We start from the raw sequence: 17,690 nt of genomic DNA, 5'->3' as shown, positions 1-17,690 counted from the left end.
ACACAGCACACACACAGGGAATGCTCTGACTGAGGACAGGACCCCACAAAAGGCTTTTGGGGAGACAGAGTATGCCAGCACACACCCCAGCGCTATATAACCCAGGGATTACACAGTACCTTAGTGTTTACCCTGTAGCTGCTGTTAATATATGTATATATACTGTGCCTAAATTTATGTGCCCCCCCTCTCTTTTTTACCCTCTAATGCACCTGAATACTGCAGGGGTGAGCCTGGGGAGCGTCCTTCCAGCGGAGCTGTGAAGAGAAAATGGCGCTGGTGTGCTGAGGAAGAAGGCCCCGCCCCCTCAGCGGCGGGCTTCTGTCCCGCTTAAAAAGATAAAAAATGGCGGGGGCTCTGGCATATATACAGTCCCAGACTGTATAGATGTCTTTTTGCCAAAAAAGGTATTTAATTGCTGCCCAGGGCGCCCCCCCCTGCGTTCTGCACCCTACAGTGACCGGAGTGTGCGGTGTGCTGTGGGAGCAAAGGCGCACAGCTGCAGTGCTGTGCGCTACCTTAAGTGAAGACAGGAGTCTTCAGCCGCCGATTTCGATGTCTTCATGCTTCTGCTGCTTCTGTTCTTCTGGCTCTGCGAGGGGGACGGCGGCGCGGCTCCGGGAACGGACGATCAAGGTTAGGTACCTGTGTTCGATCCCTCTGGAGCTAATGGTGTCCAGTAGCCTAAGAAGCGCTACCTAGCTGCCGTGAGTAGGTTTGCTTCTCTCCCCTCAGTCCCTCGTAGCAGAGAGTCTGTTGCCAGCAGAAGCTCTCTGAAAAACAAAAAACCTAACAAAATACTTTCTTATCTAGCAAGCTCAGGAGAGCCCACCAGGAGCACCCAGCTCGGCCGGGCACAGATTCTAACTGAGGTCTGGAGGAGGGGCATAGAGGGAGGAGCCAGTGCACACCAGATAGTACTAAATCTTTCTTTAGAGTGCCCAGTCTCCTGCAGAGCCCGCTATTCCCCATGGTCCTTACGGAGTCCCCAGCATCCACTAGGACGTTAGAGAAATAACACAATTGGTCTGTATATTAGCTAGTGGACTGCAACCCAGACACCTCCTATATACCCCCAGTATGCTCTACTGAGAACTACGGCTTTGTAACATGTACAGTAACCAGTAAAACAGGGCCAACAGGTATAGACAATTACCTAAGGAGGGAAGAGTACAGCTTCATAATGCTTTAAACTTTGCAGACCCTGTCAAACAAGACATGGAGCAAAGTATTCCCCAAAGCAAGAGACTGTTTAGGAGGCTTATTAACTAAATAAATACTATATACATTGTGGCTGAGATGCCATGATAGAATTTTTTGTTGTTATTCCACAATGCTGTCGCCCTATTTAAACATATTAACTAATACCACTTTCAGACAGAAAAATCTCAAAAACCCGGATTTTTCACAGGTTTGTGTTCCCGGGAAAAACTCGGGTTACAGTCCCTTACCTTTCACACAGCACAAAAAACCCGGAAAATTCCCGGGTCGACCCCTTTCAGACAGAACCCGTGTCAGCCCTGCAATAGACTGGTGTGTCATAAAAAATGGGACTGTTTTTATGGCACACAGATGAGGTCATGAAAGTGGGTGGTGACTGATCACAGCATTGCATTAGCCATGGCCGACGAGTTACTGCTGAGTAGCCCGGAGTTCCTGGCTTATTGCTGTTTTTTGCTGTTTCACACAGCAAATGAGAGCCTGATGCAGCTGCTGGCACAGTCTTCTGCCAAGAGGAGAAGGGAGCAATTTCTGCCATGCCGTCTCCCTCCGTCTCCCCTGCAGCATAATGACGACCTCAGACACCAGCGCCAGTGCCACGCCCGCTTAGCCAAGCAGAGAGACCCTGCTGCTCAGCCAATCGCCAGTGCCCTGCCAGCTCAGCCAATAAGCGATGTCAGCCGCGACCCGTTTCTAAAATACCGGGTAGGACCCTTTTAGACAACAGGCAACCCGTGTAAGAGCCGGGATAAAACCCAGGTAAATGCCTGGGTCGAATTCCCGGGAACTCAGTCCTGTATTGACCCTTTCAGACAGAAAAAAAATCCCGGGTCGACCCTTCAGGAGCCGGGAAATTACTGGGTTCTTTTCTCTGTCTGAAAGGGGTATAACTGAGCTTTCATACTTAATAAAAGAACCACAAGATAAGCCAGAAAGCTTGTGTTTTCAGCAATAATAAATGTCAATCTGTATATGCTACAGCTAGTAGTCGCTTATTAAAGGCTTGATGTTCTGACAAACATAACCCCATCCTCAGCACAGGTGCGCTTTAATAGGTTTTGCAAATAGCAATTGGAATTTACACAGAAGAGAGTTGTAAAGAACCAGACATACTGCATTTGCTAACAGCTAAGTACACTATTCTCCATCTGCCCAAGCAATGCACTGACTGAGGGAGTAACATTTTGTCTTGGCTGCATTCATACATTGTGCTATAGCTTTGATATTGGAAGAATTAGTTAGATTACTTAGATAAGGAGATAACAAACTGGTGGAAGGCACAAGCCTCCGCAGCCACCGAGCTCTTGGGTGGTCTTCTGTATGCCGACTGACGGGATCCCGGCGCACAGTATACCGGCGCCGGGTTCCCGACAGCCGGCATATCGACACTTATTCTCCCTCGTGGGGGTCCACGACCCCCCTGGAGGGAGAATTAAAATAGTTGTGGCGCGCGTAGCGCGCCACCGTGCCCGTGCGAGCGCAGCGAGCACGCAAGGGGCTCATTTGCGCTCGCCACACTGTCGGTAAGCCGGCGGTCGGGCTCCCGGCGCCGGTATGCTGGTCGCCGGGAGCCCGACCGCCGGCATATCGTAGTGAACACGAGCTCTTTGCCGCTTACATCCCAAGCCTGTTACAAACCAGATGGAGCAGCTGGTTGAGATCTGCTGCCTCTCCATGTCAATGATTAGTGCACTGTGGGGGGGGGGGGGGGGGGGGGGGACTGTAGTGCCACAACAAGGAGGGGGAGGGGGAATTCAATTGTTTTTACGCGTGTGCAAAGTATTGGGAACGCTGTAAAAAAAAAAAAAAAAAAAAACACATACCAGTGTGGACTCCATCTCAGGAAAACGCATGCAGAAATAATGGATGCCAGCGTAACTTGCGCCCATTGGCACAAACACTGAAAACCCACCTATTTATCAAAGCGTACCTCGCCGATGCTTAACCTAGTCCTTAGGCTGCTCCTCCATCCCCCTGCCTTATGCCTTGAACATCTCTGGTTTGCTTGCATACTGCCATCAGGCTTCCTCCCGCTTGCTTGCACCTCATGTCATCTGTCTGTCGCCCCTTCCCACTAGATGTTAGCTCTTCAGAGCAGGGCCCTCTTTCCTCTTGTTGTCGAAGCCCTCTTCTCTACACATTTCACTCGCAGATCTCTCCTACTCAGCGACAGAGGCGTATCTAGGGTAGGGTGAGTGGGGCACATGCCCTGGGCGCCTTGGCAGGCCCAGGAGAGGGGGGCGCTGCCGGCGGCCAGGGCATCATGCCCCACTCGCCCCCGTCAACCCTAAATGTGAGGGGAGGAGAGCGCAGCGTCTCTCCCTCCCCTCACCGCCGCTGCCAGCACTAGAAGCGCTGCTGTGTCCGGTCTCCGGCGTTAGCCAATCAGAGCTTGCGGACCGGCTCCTGATTGGCTAGCGAACCGGCGCCAGACACAGCCGCCGGAGACAGGACGGGAGACCTGGACGGAGCGGTGAGGGGAAGGAGAGGCGGTGAGGGGAAGGAGAGGCGCTGCGCTCTCCTCCCCTCACATAAGCGGCCCGGTGAGTGATCGGGGGGGAGGGGCACAGGCACAGTGGGGCATGTATCTGGCACCAAATGGGGCATGTAACTGGCACTGAGTGGGGCCTGTATCTGGCACTGCGGGGCATGTATCCGGCACTGCGGGGCAATGTAACTGGCACTGTGGGCCATTTTCAGTGGCCACACCCCTTCTGGAGTGTGGCCACACCCCTTCTGGAGTGTGGCCACACCCCTTCTGGAGTGTGGCCACACCCCTTCTGGAGTGTGGCCACACCCCTTCTGGAGTGTGGCCACACCCATTTTCGGCGCGCACACAGGCCTCTTTGTGTGCTTTTTTTTCTTTTCTTTTTTTTTTTTTTGGGGGGGGGGGGGGGGGGGGGGCGCCATTTTACATCTTGCCCTGGGCTCCAAAAACCCTAGTTACGCCTCTGCTCAGCGACCATCTTTACCTGCTTTCTCTCCTACTGGTAAAGGCTCATCTCTATCTATGGCCGCCAGCCCCAAGTAGAACAATGATTACTCCCTCGCTACTTACATCTAAGCTGTATTATGTTTTGAGAATTGTGCTGCTCTTTGTTACATGTACTCTATTTCTCTTATTTATTTATTTATTTATTGTAATGCTATGTTTTGTCTCCCTGTACTGTCCTTTGTACGGCACTGCGAAAAACTTTTGGCGCCTTATAAATAACATAATAATAATAATAATAATAATAATAATAATAATAACAACAACAATAACAATTTACTTATCGATAATTCTATTTCTCATAGTCCGTAGTGGATGCTGGGAACTCCGTAAGGACCATGGGGATTAGCGGCTCCGCAGGAGACTGGGCACAAAAGTAAAAGCTTTAGGACTACCTGGTGTGCACTGGCTCCTCCCCCTATGACCCTCCTCCAAGCCTCAGTTAGGATACTGTGCCCGGACGAGCGTACACAATAAGGAAGGATTTTGAATCCCGGGTAAGACTCATACCAATCACACCGTACAACCTGTGATCTGAACCCAGTTAACAGCATGATAACAGAGGAGCCTCTGAAAGATGGCTCACAACAATAATAACCCGATTTTTGTAACAATAACTATGTACAAGTATTGCAGACAATCCGCACTTGGGATGGGCGCCCAGCATCCACTACGGACTATGAGAAATAGAATTATCGGTAAGTAAAGTCTTATTTTCTCTGACGTCCTAGTGGATGCTGGGAACTCCGTAAGGACCATGGGGATTATACCAAAGCTCCCAAACGGGCGGGAGAGTGCGGATGACTCTGCAGCACCGAATGAGAGAACTCCAGGTCCTCCTCAGCCAGGGTATCAAATTTGTAGAATTTAGCAAACGTGTTTGCCCCTGACCAAGTAGCTGCTCGGCAAAGTTGTAAAGCAGAGACCCCTCGGGCAGCCGCCCAAGATGAGCCCACCTTCCTTGTGGAATGGGCTTTTACAGATTTAGGCTGTGGCAGGCCTGCCACAGAATGTGCAAGCTGAATTGTACTACAAATCCAACAAGCAATAGTCTGCTTAGAAGCAGGAGCACCCAGCTTATTGGGTGCATACAGGATAAACAGCGAGTCAGATTTCCTGACTCCAGCCGTCCTGGAAACATATTTTCAGGGCCCTGACTACGTCCAGCAACTTGGAGTCCTCCAAGTCCCTAGTAGCCGCAGGCACCACAATAGGCTGGTTCAAGTGAAATGCTGAAACCACCTTAGGGAGAAATTGAGGACGAGTCCTCAATTCTGCCCTGTCCGTATGAAAAATTAGGTAAGGGCTTTTATAGGATAAAGCCGCCAATTCTGAGACACGCCTGGCTGAAGCCAGGGCTAACAACATTACCACTTTCCAAGTGAGATATTTTAAGTCCACAGTGGAGAGCGGTTCAAACCAATGTGATTTTAGGAACCCCAAAACTACATTGAGATCCCAAGGTGCCACTGGAGGCACAAAAGGAGGCTGTATATGCAGTACCCCCTTGACAAACGTCTGAACTTCAGGAACTGAAGCCAGTTCTTTCTGGAAGAAAATCGACAGGGCCGAAATTTGAACCTTAATGGACCCTAATTTTAGGCCCATAGACAGTCCTGTTTGCAGGAAATGTAGGAAACGACCCAGTTGAAATTCCTCTGTAGGGGCCTTCCTGGCCTCGCACCACGCAACATATTTACGCCAAATCCGGTGATAATGTTGCACGGTTACATCCTTCCTGGCTTTGTTCAGGGTAGGGATGACTTCATCCGGAATGCCTTTTTCCTTCAGGATCCGGCGTTCAACCGTCATGCCGTCAAACGCAGCCGCGGTAAGTCTTGGAACAGACAGGGTCCCTGCTGAAGCAGGTCCTTTCTTAGAGGTAGAGGCCACGGGTCCTCTGTGAGCATCTCTTGAAGTTCCGGGTACCAAGTCCTTCTTGGCCAATCCGGAGCCACGAGTATAGTCCTTACTCCTCTCCTCCTTATGATCCTCAGTACCTTGGGTATGAGAGGCAGAGGAGGGAACACATACACTGACTGGTACACCCACGGTGTTACCAGAGCGTCCACAGCTATTGCCTGAGGGTCCCTTGACCTGGCGCAATACCTGTCCAGTTTTTTGTTGAGGCGGGACGCCATCATGTCCACCTTTGGTTTTTCCCAACGGTTCACAATCATGTGGAAGACTTCTGGGTGAAGTCCCCACACCCCCGGATGGAGGTCGTGTCTGCTGAGGAAGTCTGCTTCCCAGTTGTCCACTCCCGGAATGAACACTGCTGACAGTGCTATCACATGATTTTCCGCCCAGCGAAGAATCCTTGCAACTTCTGTCACTGCCCTCCTGCTTCTTGTGCCGCCCTGTCTGTTTACGTGGGCGACTGCCGTGATGTTGTCCGACTGGATCAGCACCGGCTGACCTTGAAGCAGAGGTCTTGCTAGGCTTAGAGCATTGTAGATGGCCCTTAGCTCCAGGATATTTATGTGAAGTGATGTCTCCAGGCTTGACCACAAGCCCTGGAAATTTCGTCCCTGTGTGACTGCTCCCCAGCCTCTCAGGCTGGCATCCGTGGTCACCAGGACCCAGTCCTGAATGCCGAATCTGCGGCCCTCTAGAAGAGGAGCACTCTGCAACCACCACAGGAGAGACACCCTTGTCCTTGGTGACAAGATTATCCGCTGATGCATCTGAAGATGCGACCCGGACCATTTGTCTAGCAGATCCCACTGGAAGGTTCTTGCGTGGAATATGCCGAATGGGATTGCTTCGTAAGAAGCCACCATCTTTCCCAGGACCCTTGTGCATTGATGCACTGAGACTTGGCCTGGTTTTAGGAGGTTCCTGACTAGTTCGGATAACTCCCTGGCTTTCTCCTCCGGGAGAAACACCTTTTTCTGGACTGTGTCCAGGATCATCCCTAGGAATAGGAGTCGGGTAGTCGGGATCAGCTGAGATTTTGGAATATTGAGAATCCAACCGTGCTGGCGCAGCACTATCTGAGATAGTGCTACCCCGACTTCCAACTGTTCCCTGGATCTTGCCCTTATCAGGAGATCGTCCAAGTAAGGGATAACTAAAACTCCCTTCCTTCGAAGGAGTATCATCATTTCAGCCATTACCTTGGTAAAGACCCGGGGTGCCGTGGACAATCCAAACGGCAGCGTCTGAAACTGATAGTGACAGTTCTGTACCACAAACCTGAGGTACCCTTGGTGAGAAGGGCAAATTGGGACATGTAGGTAAGCATCTTTGATGTCCAGAGACACCATATAGTCCCCGTCTTCCTGGTTTGCAATCACTGCTCTGAGTGACTCCATCTTGAATTTGAACCTTTGTATGTAAGTGTTCAAGGATTTTAGGTTTAAAATTGGTCTCACCGAGCCGTCCGGCTTCGGTACCACAAATAGTGTGGAATAGTACCCCTTTCCCTGTTATAGGAGGGGTACCTTGATTATCACCTGCTGGGAATACAGCTTGTGAATGGCATCCAATACTGCCTCCCTGTCTGAGGGAGACGTCGGTAAAGCAGACTTTAGAAAACGGCGAGGGGGAGACGTCTCGAATTCCAATTTGTACCCCTGAGATACCACTTGAAGGATCCAGGGGTCCACTTGCGAGTGGGCCCACTGCGCACTGAACTTCTCGAGACGGGCCCCCACCGTGTCTGCTTGTAAAGCCCCAGCGTCATGCTGAGGACTTTGCGGAGGCGGGAGAGGGCTTTTGTTCCTGGGAACTGGCTGTTTGTTGCAGCCTTTTTCCTCTCCCTCTGCCACGGGGCATAAATGAGGCGCCTTTTGCCCGCTTGCCCTTATGGGGCCGAAAGGACTGCGCCTGATAATACGGCGTCTTCTTAGGTTGAGAAGCTACCTGGGGTAAAAATGTGGATTTTCCAGCAGTTGCCGTGGCTACCAGGTCTGATAGACCTACCCCAAATAACTCCTCCCCCTTATAAGGCAATACTTCCATGTGCCTTTTAGAATCCGCATCACCTGACCACTGCCGCGTCCATAAACCTCTTCTAGCAGAAATGGACAGCGCGCTAACTCTTGATGCCAGTCGGCAAATATCCCTCTGTGCATCACGCATATATAGAAATGCATCCTTCAAATGCTCTATAGTCGGTAATATACTGTCCCTATCTAGGGTATCAATATTTTCAGTCAGGGAATCCGACCATGCCAGGCCCGCACTGCACATCCAGGCTGAGGCGATTGCTGGTCGCAGTATAACACCCGTGTGAGAGTATATACATTTTACGATATTCTCCAGCTTTCTATCGGCAGGTTCCTTTAGGGCGGCCGTATCAGGAGAGGGTAGTGCTACCTGTTTTGACAAACGTGTGAGCGCTTTATCCACCCTAGGGGGTGTTTCCCAACGTGCCCTATCCTCTGGCGGGAAAGGCTACGATGCCAATAACCTTTTAGGAATTATCAGTTTTTTATCGGGGGAAACCCACGCCTCATCACACACTTCATTTAATTCCTCGGATACAGGAAAAACTACAGGCAGTTTTTTCTCACCAAACATAATACCCTTTTTAGTGGTACTTGTATTATCAGAGATATGCAATACATTTTTAATTGCTTCAATCATGTAACGTGTGGCCCTAGTGGAAGTCACTTTTGTCTCATCATCGTCGACACTGGAGTCAGTATCCGTGTCTGCCATTTGAGGTAACGGGCGTTTTAAAGCCCCTGATGGCGTTTGAGACCCTTGGACAGGCACAAGCTAAGTAGCCGGCTGTCTCATGTCGTCAACTGTCTGTCGCAACGAGCTGACACTGTCACGCAATTCCTTCCATAAGCTCATCCACTCAGGTGTCGACTCCCCAGGGGGTGACAACTGTATAATAGGCAATTGCTCCGCCTCCATCTCATTTTCCTCCTCAAACATGTCGACACAATCGTACAGACACACCGCACACACACAGGGAATGCTCTGATAGAGGACAGGACCCCACTAGCCCTTTGGGGAGACAGAGGGAGAGTATGCCAGCACACACCAGAGCGCTATATATAAACAGGAATACCACTATAAAATGTGCTTTTCCCTTTATAGCTGCTGTTAGTATCAAAACTGCGCCAAATTAGTGCCCCCCCTCTCTTTTTTACCCTTTTCTGTAGTGCAGGACTGCAGGGGAGAGTCAGGGAGACGTCCTTCCAGCGGAGCTGTGATGGAAAATGGCGCCTGTGTGCTGAGGAGATAGGCTCCGCCCCCTTCTCGGCGGCCTTTTCTCCCGCTTTTTTGTAAGTTCTGGCAGGGGTTAAAATACATCCATATAGCCCTGGGGGTTATATGTGGTGTATTTATGCCAGCCAAGGTGTTTTACACATTGCTGCTCAGGGCGCCCCCCCCTAGCGCCCTGCACCCTCAGTGACCGGAGTGTGAAGTGTGCCTGAGTAACAATGGCGCACAGCTGCAGTGCTGTGCGCTACCTTGTTGAAGACTGATGTCTTCTGCCGCCGATTTTTCCGGACCTCTTCTTGCTTCTGGCTCTGTAAGGGGGCCGGCGGCGCGGCTCTGGGACCGAGCTCCAAGGCTGGGCCTGTGTTCGGTCCCTCTGGAGCTAATGGTGTCCAGTAGCCTAAGAAGCCCAATCCACTCTGCACTTCAGGTGAGTTCGCTTCTTCTCCCCTTAGTCCCTCGATGCAGTGAGCCTGTTGCCAGCAGGTCTCACTGAAAATAACAAACCTAAAACTAAAACTTTCACTAAGAAGCTCAGGAGAGCCCCTAGTGTGCACCCTTCTCGGCCGGGCACAAAAATCTAACTGAGGCTTGGAGGAGGGTCATAGGGGGAGGAGCCAGTGCACACCAGGTAGTCCTAAAGCTTTTACTTTTGTGCCCAGTCCCCTGCGGAGCCGCTAATCCCCATGGTCCTTACGGAGTTCCCAGCATCCACTAGGACGTCAGAGAAAATAATAATAATAAAATAGCTTCTGTCACTTAAGTCTGGAGCTGCAGGTGCCCAAAACTACAGATTTCCCCCAGTACCCTGTTCTTCTAGTTTCTGGTAGCACAGGTCCTGGATAAGCGAGCATGTATCTAATGCTTCTAGATGAGCTCCAGAACAATACCAGGAGCAATCACAAATCATAACCACTCCAGTAGAGAGTAACATAGCTAATGTGAAAACAGACAGCAATTTAGAGTTTAAAGACCAGAAAGGAAAATAATTGTTGATGTAAAACTATTTGGCTAAGATAAACTACACAGTACAACAGTAGCAGAATGAAAAGAATATAAGTTTGGTCAGAATGTCCCTCATACTGCAGTTGTATCACATGTAGAGAACATGGCTGTCTGTATGCCAGACTCTCACTGATGCAGCCAAGTCACTGCAGAGGGGAGTTTTGTACATTCCAGTGCCCAAAATAGCTCTGTCATGAGAATTCCCATCACACCTGATATTGTTATCTCTTCATGGCAAAAAGGCTGCCTGGGAATATGTGAGGTCTATGTATGCACAGACAATTTTCATATTCTAGATTTGTAACATTAGGTCAGAGGTTCAGACATCTAATCACATGAGACGGAGCAGGCTTCTAGACATTATCAGGTATAGCTGCTCTAATCACAGCAAAGGAGAAAGAGGGAGGGTGAAACTCGAAGGACATTAATATAAGCTATCCTGAGAAGGTGTTAGTAAAACATTGAAATCCATTGAAGTTGACCACACATGGCGATTCAGTTGTTTAACCCAATCTGTACAGCTCTAGAACTGATAACATTTTCCAGACGCTGTACCACCTGACCAGAATCGGGGGTCCCATCAGCATGGTCATTCTCAAGTCAATATATTTCAACTTTAGGGGGAGATTTAGCTCTTTCACTGGAATTTAACTCTTTGCAAGTAACTGAATGAGCTATTCAATGACCTCCAGCGACTAGCCCAGAAGCTGCACTTATCGTTGGAGAGTTATAGATGAACGTGGTATTATCCCAGCAAAATAGAGGCCATCATAGGAAATAACAGAATATCTCCCAAGCACTTAGCTAAACTCCGCAAAAGAATTGAATAACCCCAAAAATGACAATTAGCCACCCATGCAGAGAGTGCACGTTTACCGCTGGTGTAGCCACGATGAGTATGGCTACATCAGCAGATTTGCCGGCACTGACATTACTGTTACGTTGTTCCGTCATTTTGACAGGCTGGTAACTAGTGAAGAAATAAAGTTACTTTAATGTAATAAAATGACTATTCTTATTTTTTTAATTAATAAATGTATTTTCAATATTAGACCAGCTGCGATTATCAGGGTAATGGCCAGATCCCAAGGGAGAGGCATTAACTGTAGCAGGGTGTACAACTTGATTGGAAAATGTCAATTCCTTGGAGTAAAATATAATTACCATCTGGCGCCTCTTCTCGTAGATATGCAGGAACCTCCTCTTCTGATTTCTCGGTCTGATTCATTGTGCCTAAGACACAAAACATAACATGTTTAATAGAATGATGCACAAGAATAAGTCATCTGCTTAAAGTAAATAGAAGCGTGTATTTCAATGCCTCAGAGCAACATTATGCAAAGAATTGCAAAGATGTGATGTGACCGTAGGGCTCCTTGCAGATAGGCCTCCCCCAGGGACACCAATGCTGAACGCAGCCCATTATCCTCTATTATACAATCTATATAAAGACAAAGTAATCAGCATTCAGTAATGGTTACAATGCGTTACACATTATGGCAAATAACAGCTGCAGACAAGTTATAAAAATGGACTACCTGCTAAACAAATATCCTATATTATGTAACATACAGATCGATATATACCGCACACACATATACATAAAAAGCAGGTTCTCTACTACAATGCATTCATATCACCATAAGGCCTGGCAGGTTACACTGAAGTGGAAATTTTTAATATATATATATATATATATATATCCAGCAATGAACGGCACTCGGAGACACAATAGTTGCAAAAATCTGTATTCCAAAAGTCAACGTTTCGGGGGACGGACCCCCGTCGTCAGGACACAACAAACACATATAATTTTACTCACCGGTAAATCTATTTCTCGTAGTCCATAGTGGATGCTGGGGACTCCGTAAGGACCATGGGGAATAGACAGGCTCCGCAGGAGTCTGGGCACTCTAAGAGATGTCATTGACATGTGAGATGAACTAGATAGTACACCGATCTAGCAAGGATTGACTTGCCTGCACAGTCTATCTTTTCTTGCGATGCCGACTTGGCGGGGCCGCGCATCGGGATCGCAAGGTGACTTTCACCTTGCGATTTGCACTAACTTTTCTTGCGATTTTGACTATATAGTCAAAATCTCAAGAAAAAATCTCACCGTGTGTACACACCTTAAGAAAGATTTAGTACTACTGGTGTGCACTGGCTCCTCCCTCTATGCCCCTCCTCCAGACCTCAGTTAAGAAAACTGTGCCCGGAAGAGCTGACATTACAAGGAAAGGATTTTGGAATCCAGGGTAAGACTCATACCAGCCACACCGTATAACTTGTGATAAACTTACCCAGTCAACAGTATGAACAACAACAGAGCATCAAACAATGGATGCCACCATAACATAACCCTTTATTAAGCAATAACTATATACACGTATTGCAGAAAGTCCGCACTTGGGACGGGCGCCCAGCATCCACTACGGACTACGAGAAATAGATTTACCGGTGAGTAAAAATAAGAATTTACTCACCGGTAATTCTATTTCTCGTAGTCCGTAGTGGATGCTGGGTACTCCGTAAGGACCATGGGGAATAGACGGGCTCCGCAGGAGACTGGGCACTCTTAAAAGAAATATTAGGTACTATATCTGGTGTGCACTGGCTCCTCCCTCTATGCCCCTCCTCCAGACCTCAGTTAGGGAAACTGTGCCCGGAAGAGCTGACATTACTAGGAAAGGATTTGGAATCCAGGGTAAGACTCATACCAGCCACACCGTACAACTTGTGATAACTATACCCATTTAACAGTATGAACAACAACTGAGCCTCATTCAACACATGGCTCATAACAATAACCCTATAGTTAAGCAATAACTATATACATGTATTGCAGAAAGTCCGCACTTGGGACGGGCTCCCAGCATCCACTACAGACTACGAGAAAATAAGATTTTACTCACCGGTAAATCTATTTCTCGTAGTCCGTAGTGGATGCTGGGGACTCCGTAAGGACCATGGGGAATAGCGGCTCCGCAGGAGACTGGGCACAGCTAAGAAAGAATTAGGACTACCTGGTGTGCACTGGCTCCTCCCACTATGACCCTCCTCCAGACTTCAGTAAGGATACTGTGCCCGGAAGAGCTGACACAATAAGGAAAGGATTTTGAATCCCGGGTAAGACTCATACCAGCCAAACCAATCACACCGTATAACTCGTGATATTATACCCAGTTAACAGTATGAACATAACAGAGCCTCTCAACAGATGGCTCAACCATAACCCTTTTAGTTAACAATAACTATATACAAGTATTGCAGACAGTCCGCACTTGGGACGGGCGCCCAGCATCCACTACGGACTACGAGAAATAGATTTACCGGTGAGTAAAATCTTATTTTCTCTAACGTCCTAGTGGATGCTGGGGACTCCGTAAGGACCATGGGGATTATACCAAAGCTCCCAAACGGGCGGGAGAGTGCGGATGACTCTGCAGCACCGAATGAGAGAACTCAAGGTCCTCCTCAGCCAGGGTATCAAATTTGTAGAATTTTGCAAACGTGTTTGCCCCTGACCAAGTAGCAGCTCGGCAAAGTTGTAAAGCCGAGACCCCTCGGGCAGCCGCCCAAGAAGAGCCCACTTTCCTCGTGGAATGGGCTTTTACAGATTTACGCTGCGGCAGGCCAGCCACAGAACGCGCAAGCTGAATTGTGCTACAAATCCAGCGAGCAATAGTCTGCTTTGAAGCAGGAGCACTCATCTTGTTTGGTGCATACAGGATAAATAGCGAGTCAGTCTTCCTGACTCCAGCCGTCCTGGAAACATAAATTTTCAAGGCCCTGACTACGTCCAGTAACTTGGAGTCCTCCAAGTCCCTAGTAGCCGCAGGCACCACGATAGGTTGGTTCAAGTGAAAAGCTGATACCACCTTAGGAAGAAACTGGGGACTAGTCCTCAATTCTGCCCTATCCATATGGAATATCAAATAGGGGCTTTTGCATGACAAAGCCGCCAATTCTGCCACCCGCCTTGCCGAAGCCAAGGCCAAAAGCATGACCACTTTCCACGTGAGATATTTTAAATCCACGGTTTTGAGTGGTTCAAACCAATGTGACTTTAGGAAACCCAACACCACGTTGAGGTCCCACGGTGCCACTGGAGGCACAAAAGGAGGCTGAATATGCAGCACTCCCTTGACAAATGTCTGAACTTCAGGCAGTGAAGCCAGTTCCATTTTGGAAGAAAAATCGATAGAGCCGAAATCTGGACCTTAATGGAACCCAATTGTAGGCCCATAGTCACCTCTGACTGTAGGAAGTGCAGAAATCGACCTAGCTGAAGTTTCTCCTTTGGGGCCTTCCTGGCCTCACAGTACGCAACATATTTCCGCCCTATGCGGTGATAATGGTTAGCGTTCACTTCTTTCCTAGCTTTAAATAGCGTAGGGATAACTTCCTCCGGAATTCCCTTTTCCTTCAGGATCCGGCATTCAACCGCCATGCTGTCAACGCAGCCGCGGTACGTCTTGAAACAGACAGGCCCCCTGCTGCAGCAGGCCCTGTCTGAGCGGCAGAGGCCATTGGTCCTCCGAGATCATTTCTTGGAGTTCTGGTTACCAAGCTCTTCTTGGCCAACCCGGAACAATGAGTATAGTTCTTACTCCTCTCCTTCTTATTATTCTCATTACCCTGGGTAAGAGAGGCAGAGAAGGGAACACATACACCGACTGGTACCCCCACGGTGTTACCAGAGCGTCCACAGCTATCGCCTGAGGGTCCTTGACCTGGCGCAATATCTTTGTAACTTTTAGTTGAGGCGGGACGCCATCATGTCCACCTGTGGCCTTTCCCAACGGTGTACAATCATTTGGAAGACTTCTGGATGAAGTCCCCACTCTCCCGGATGGAGGTCGTGTCTTCTGAGAAAGTCTACTTCTCAGTTGTCCACTCCGGGAATGAACACTGCTGACAGTGCTAACACATGATTTTCCGCCCATCGGAGAATCCTTGTGGCTTCTGCCATCGCCATCCTGCTTCTTGTGCCGCCCTGTCGTGTACATGAGCGACCGCCGTGATGTTGTCTGACTGGATCAGCACCGGCCGGTGTTGAAGCAGGGGTCTAGCCTGACTTAGGGCATTGTAAATGGCCCTTAGTTCCAGAATATTTATGTGTAGGGAAGTCTCCTGACTTTTCCATAGCCTTGGAAGTTTCTTCCCTGTGTGACTGCCCCCCAGCCTCGAAGGCTGGCATCCGTGGTCACCAGGACCCAGTCCTGTATGCCGAATCTGCGGCCCCCTAGAAGATGAGCACTCTGCAGCCACCACAACAACGACACCCTGGCCCTTGGAGACAGGGTTATCCGCCGATGCATCTGAAGATGCGACCCGGACCACATGTCCAACAGATCCCACTGGAAAATCCTTGCATGGGACCTGGCGAATGGAATTTCTTCGTAAGAAGCTACCATCCTTCCCAGGGCTCGCGTGCATTGATGCACCGACACCTGTATACGTATTAGGAGGTCTCTGTCTAGAGACGACAACTCCTTGGACTTCTCCTCCGGGAGAAACCCTTTTTATCCTGTTCTGTGTCCAGAACCATACTCAGGAACAGTAGACGCGTCGTAGGAACCAGCTGCGACTTTGGAATAGTCAGAATTCAGCCGTGCTGTTGTAGCACTTCCCGAGATAGTGCTACTCCGCCGAACAACTGCTCCCTGGACCTCGCCTTTATAAGGAGATCGTCCAAGTACGGGATAATTATTTCGGCCATTACCTTGGTAAATACCTCAGTGCCGGGGACAGACCAACGGCAACGTCTGGAATTGGTAATGACAATCCTGTACCACAATTTTGAGGTACTCCTGGTGAAAAGGGTAAATAGGGACATGCAGGTAAGCATCCTTGATGTCCAGTGATACCATCCAGGCTTGCAATAATCGCCCTGAGCGATTCCATTTCGAACTTGAACCTTCGTATATAAGTGTTCAAGGCTTTCAATTTTAGAATGGGTCTCACCGAACCGTCTGGTTTCGGTACCACAACATTTTGGAATAGTAACCCCGGCCTTGTTGAAGGAGGGGTATCTAGATTTCACCTGCTGGAAGTGCAGCTTGTGAATTGCCGCCAGTACTACCTTTCTCCGAGGGCAGCAGGCAAGGCTGAGGTGAGGTAACGGCGAGGGGGAGTCGCCTCGAACTCCAGCCTGTATCCCTGTGATACTATTTGCAGAACCTAGGGATCCACCTGTGGGCAAACCCACTGGTCCCTGAAGTTCCCGAGACGCGCCCCTACCACACCTGTCTCCACCTGTGGAGCCCCAACGTCAAGCGGTGGACTCAGAGGAAGCGGGGGAAGATTTTTGATCCTGGGAACTGGCTGCTGGTGCAGCTTTTTCCTTCTTCCCTTGTCTCTGTGCAGAAAGGAAGCGCCTTTGACCCGCTTGCTTTTCTGAAGCCGAAAGGACTGTACCTGAAAATACGGTGCTTTCTTAGGCTGTGAGGAAACCTGAGGTAAAAAAAAATTTTTCTTCCCAGCTGTTGCTGTGGATACGAGGTCCCAGAGACCATCCCCAACAATTCCTCACCCTTATAAGGCAGAATCTCCATGTGCCTTTTATAGGCAGCATCACCTGTCCACCGCCGGGTTTCTAATACCCTCCTGGCAGAATGGACATTGCATTAATTCTGGATGCCAGCCGGCAAATATCCCTCTGTGCATCCTTTATATATATATAAGACAACGTCTTTAATATGCTCTATGTTAGCAAACTATTTTCCCTGTCCTAGAGTATTAATATTATCTGACAGGGTATTAGACCACGCTGCAGCAGCACTATTTATGCTGAGGCGATTGCAGGTCTCAGTATATAACCTGAGTGTGTATATACAGACTTCAGGATAGTCTCCTGCTTTTTATCAGCAGGCTCCTTCAAGGTGGCCGTATCCTAAGACGGCAGTGCCACCTTTTTTGACAAACGTGTGAGCGCCTTATCCACCCTAAGGAATATCTCCCAACGTGACCTATCCTCTGGCGGGAAAGGGTACGCCATCAGTAACTTTTTAGAAATTACCAGTTTCTTATTGGGGGAACCGACGCTACTTTACACACTTCATTCATTCATCTGATGGGGGAACAAAACACTGGCTGCTTTTTCTCCCCAAAAATAAAACCCCTTTTATGTGGTACTTGGGTTCATGTCAGAAATGCGTAACACATTTTTTATTGCCGAGATCATGTAACGGATGTTCCTAGTGGATTGTGTATATGTCTCAATCTCGTCGACACTGGAGTCAGACTCCGTGTCGACATCTATGTCTGCCATCTGAGGTAACGG

General features: G+C 49.0%; 1 protein-coding gene across 4 annotated transcripts in view; it reads right to left on the bottom strand.

The window, feature by feature from the left end:
- The window catches only part of TMEM263 (transmembrane protein 263), a 93,951-nt gene that overhangs the window by 39,071 nt on the left and 37,190 nt on the right, over positions 1 to 17,690 (bottom strand). For all 4 annotated transcript variants that reach the window (XM_063928451.1, XM_063928452.1, XM_063928449.1 and 1 more), the window contains exon 2: positions 11,567 to 11,635. In XM_063928451.1, the coding sequence (XP_063784521.1) occupies positions 11,567 to 11,630 (64 nt within the window). In that variant the 5' untranslated portion in view covers positions 11,631 to 11,635. The remainder of the gene's footprint in view (positions 1 to 11,566; positions 11,636 to 17,690) is intronic.

This window comes from Pseudophryne corroboree, chromosome 6, assembly GCF_028390025.1.
Source record: "Pseudophryne corroboree isolate aPseCor3 chromosome 6, aPseCor3.hap2, whole genome shotgun sequence".
In the NCBI taxonomy this organism is placed as follows: Eukaryota; Metazoa; Chordata; class Amphibia; order Anura; family Myobatrachidae; genus Pseudophryne; species Pseudophryne corroboree.
This window is presented reverse-complemented; position numbering and strand designations above follow the sequence as displayed.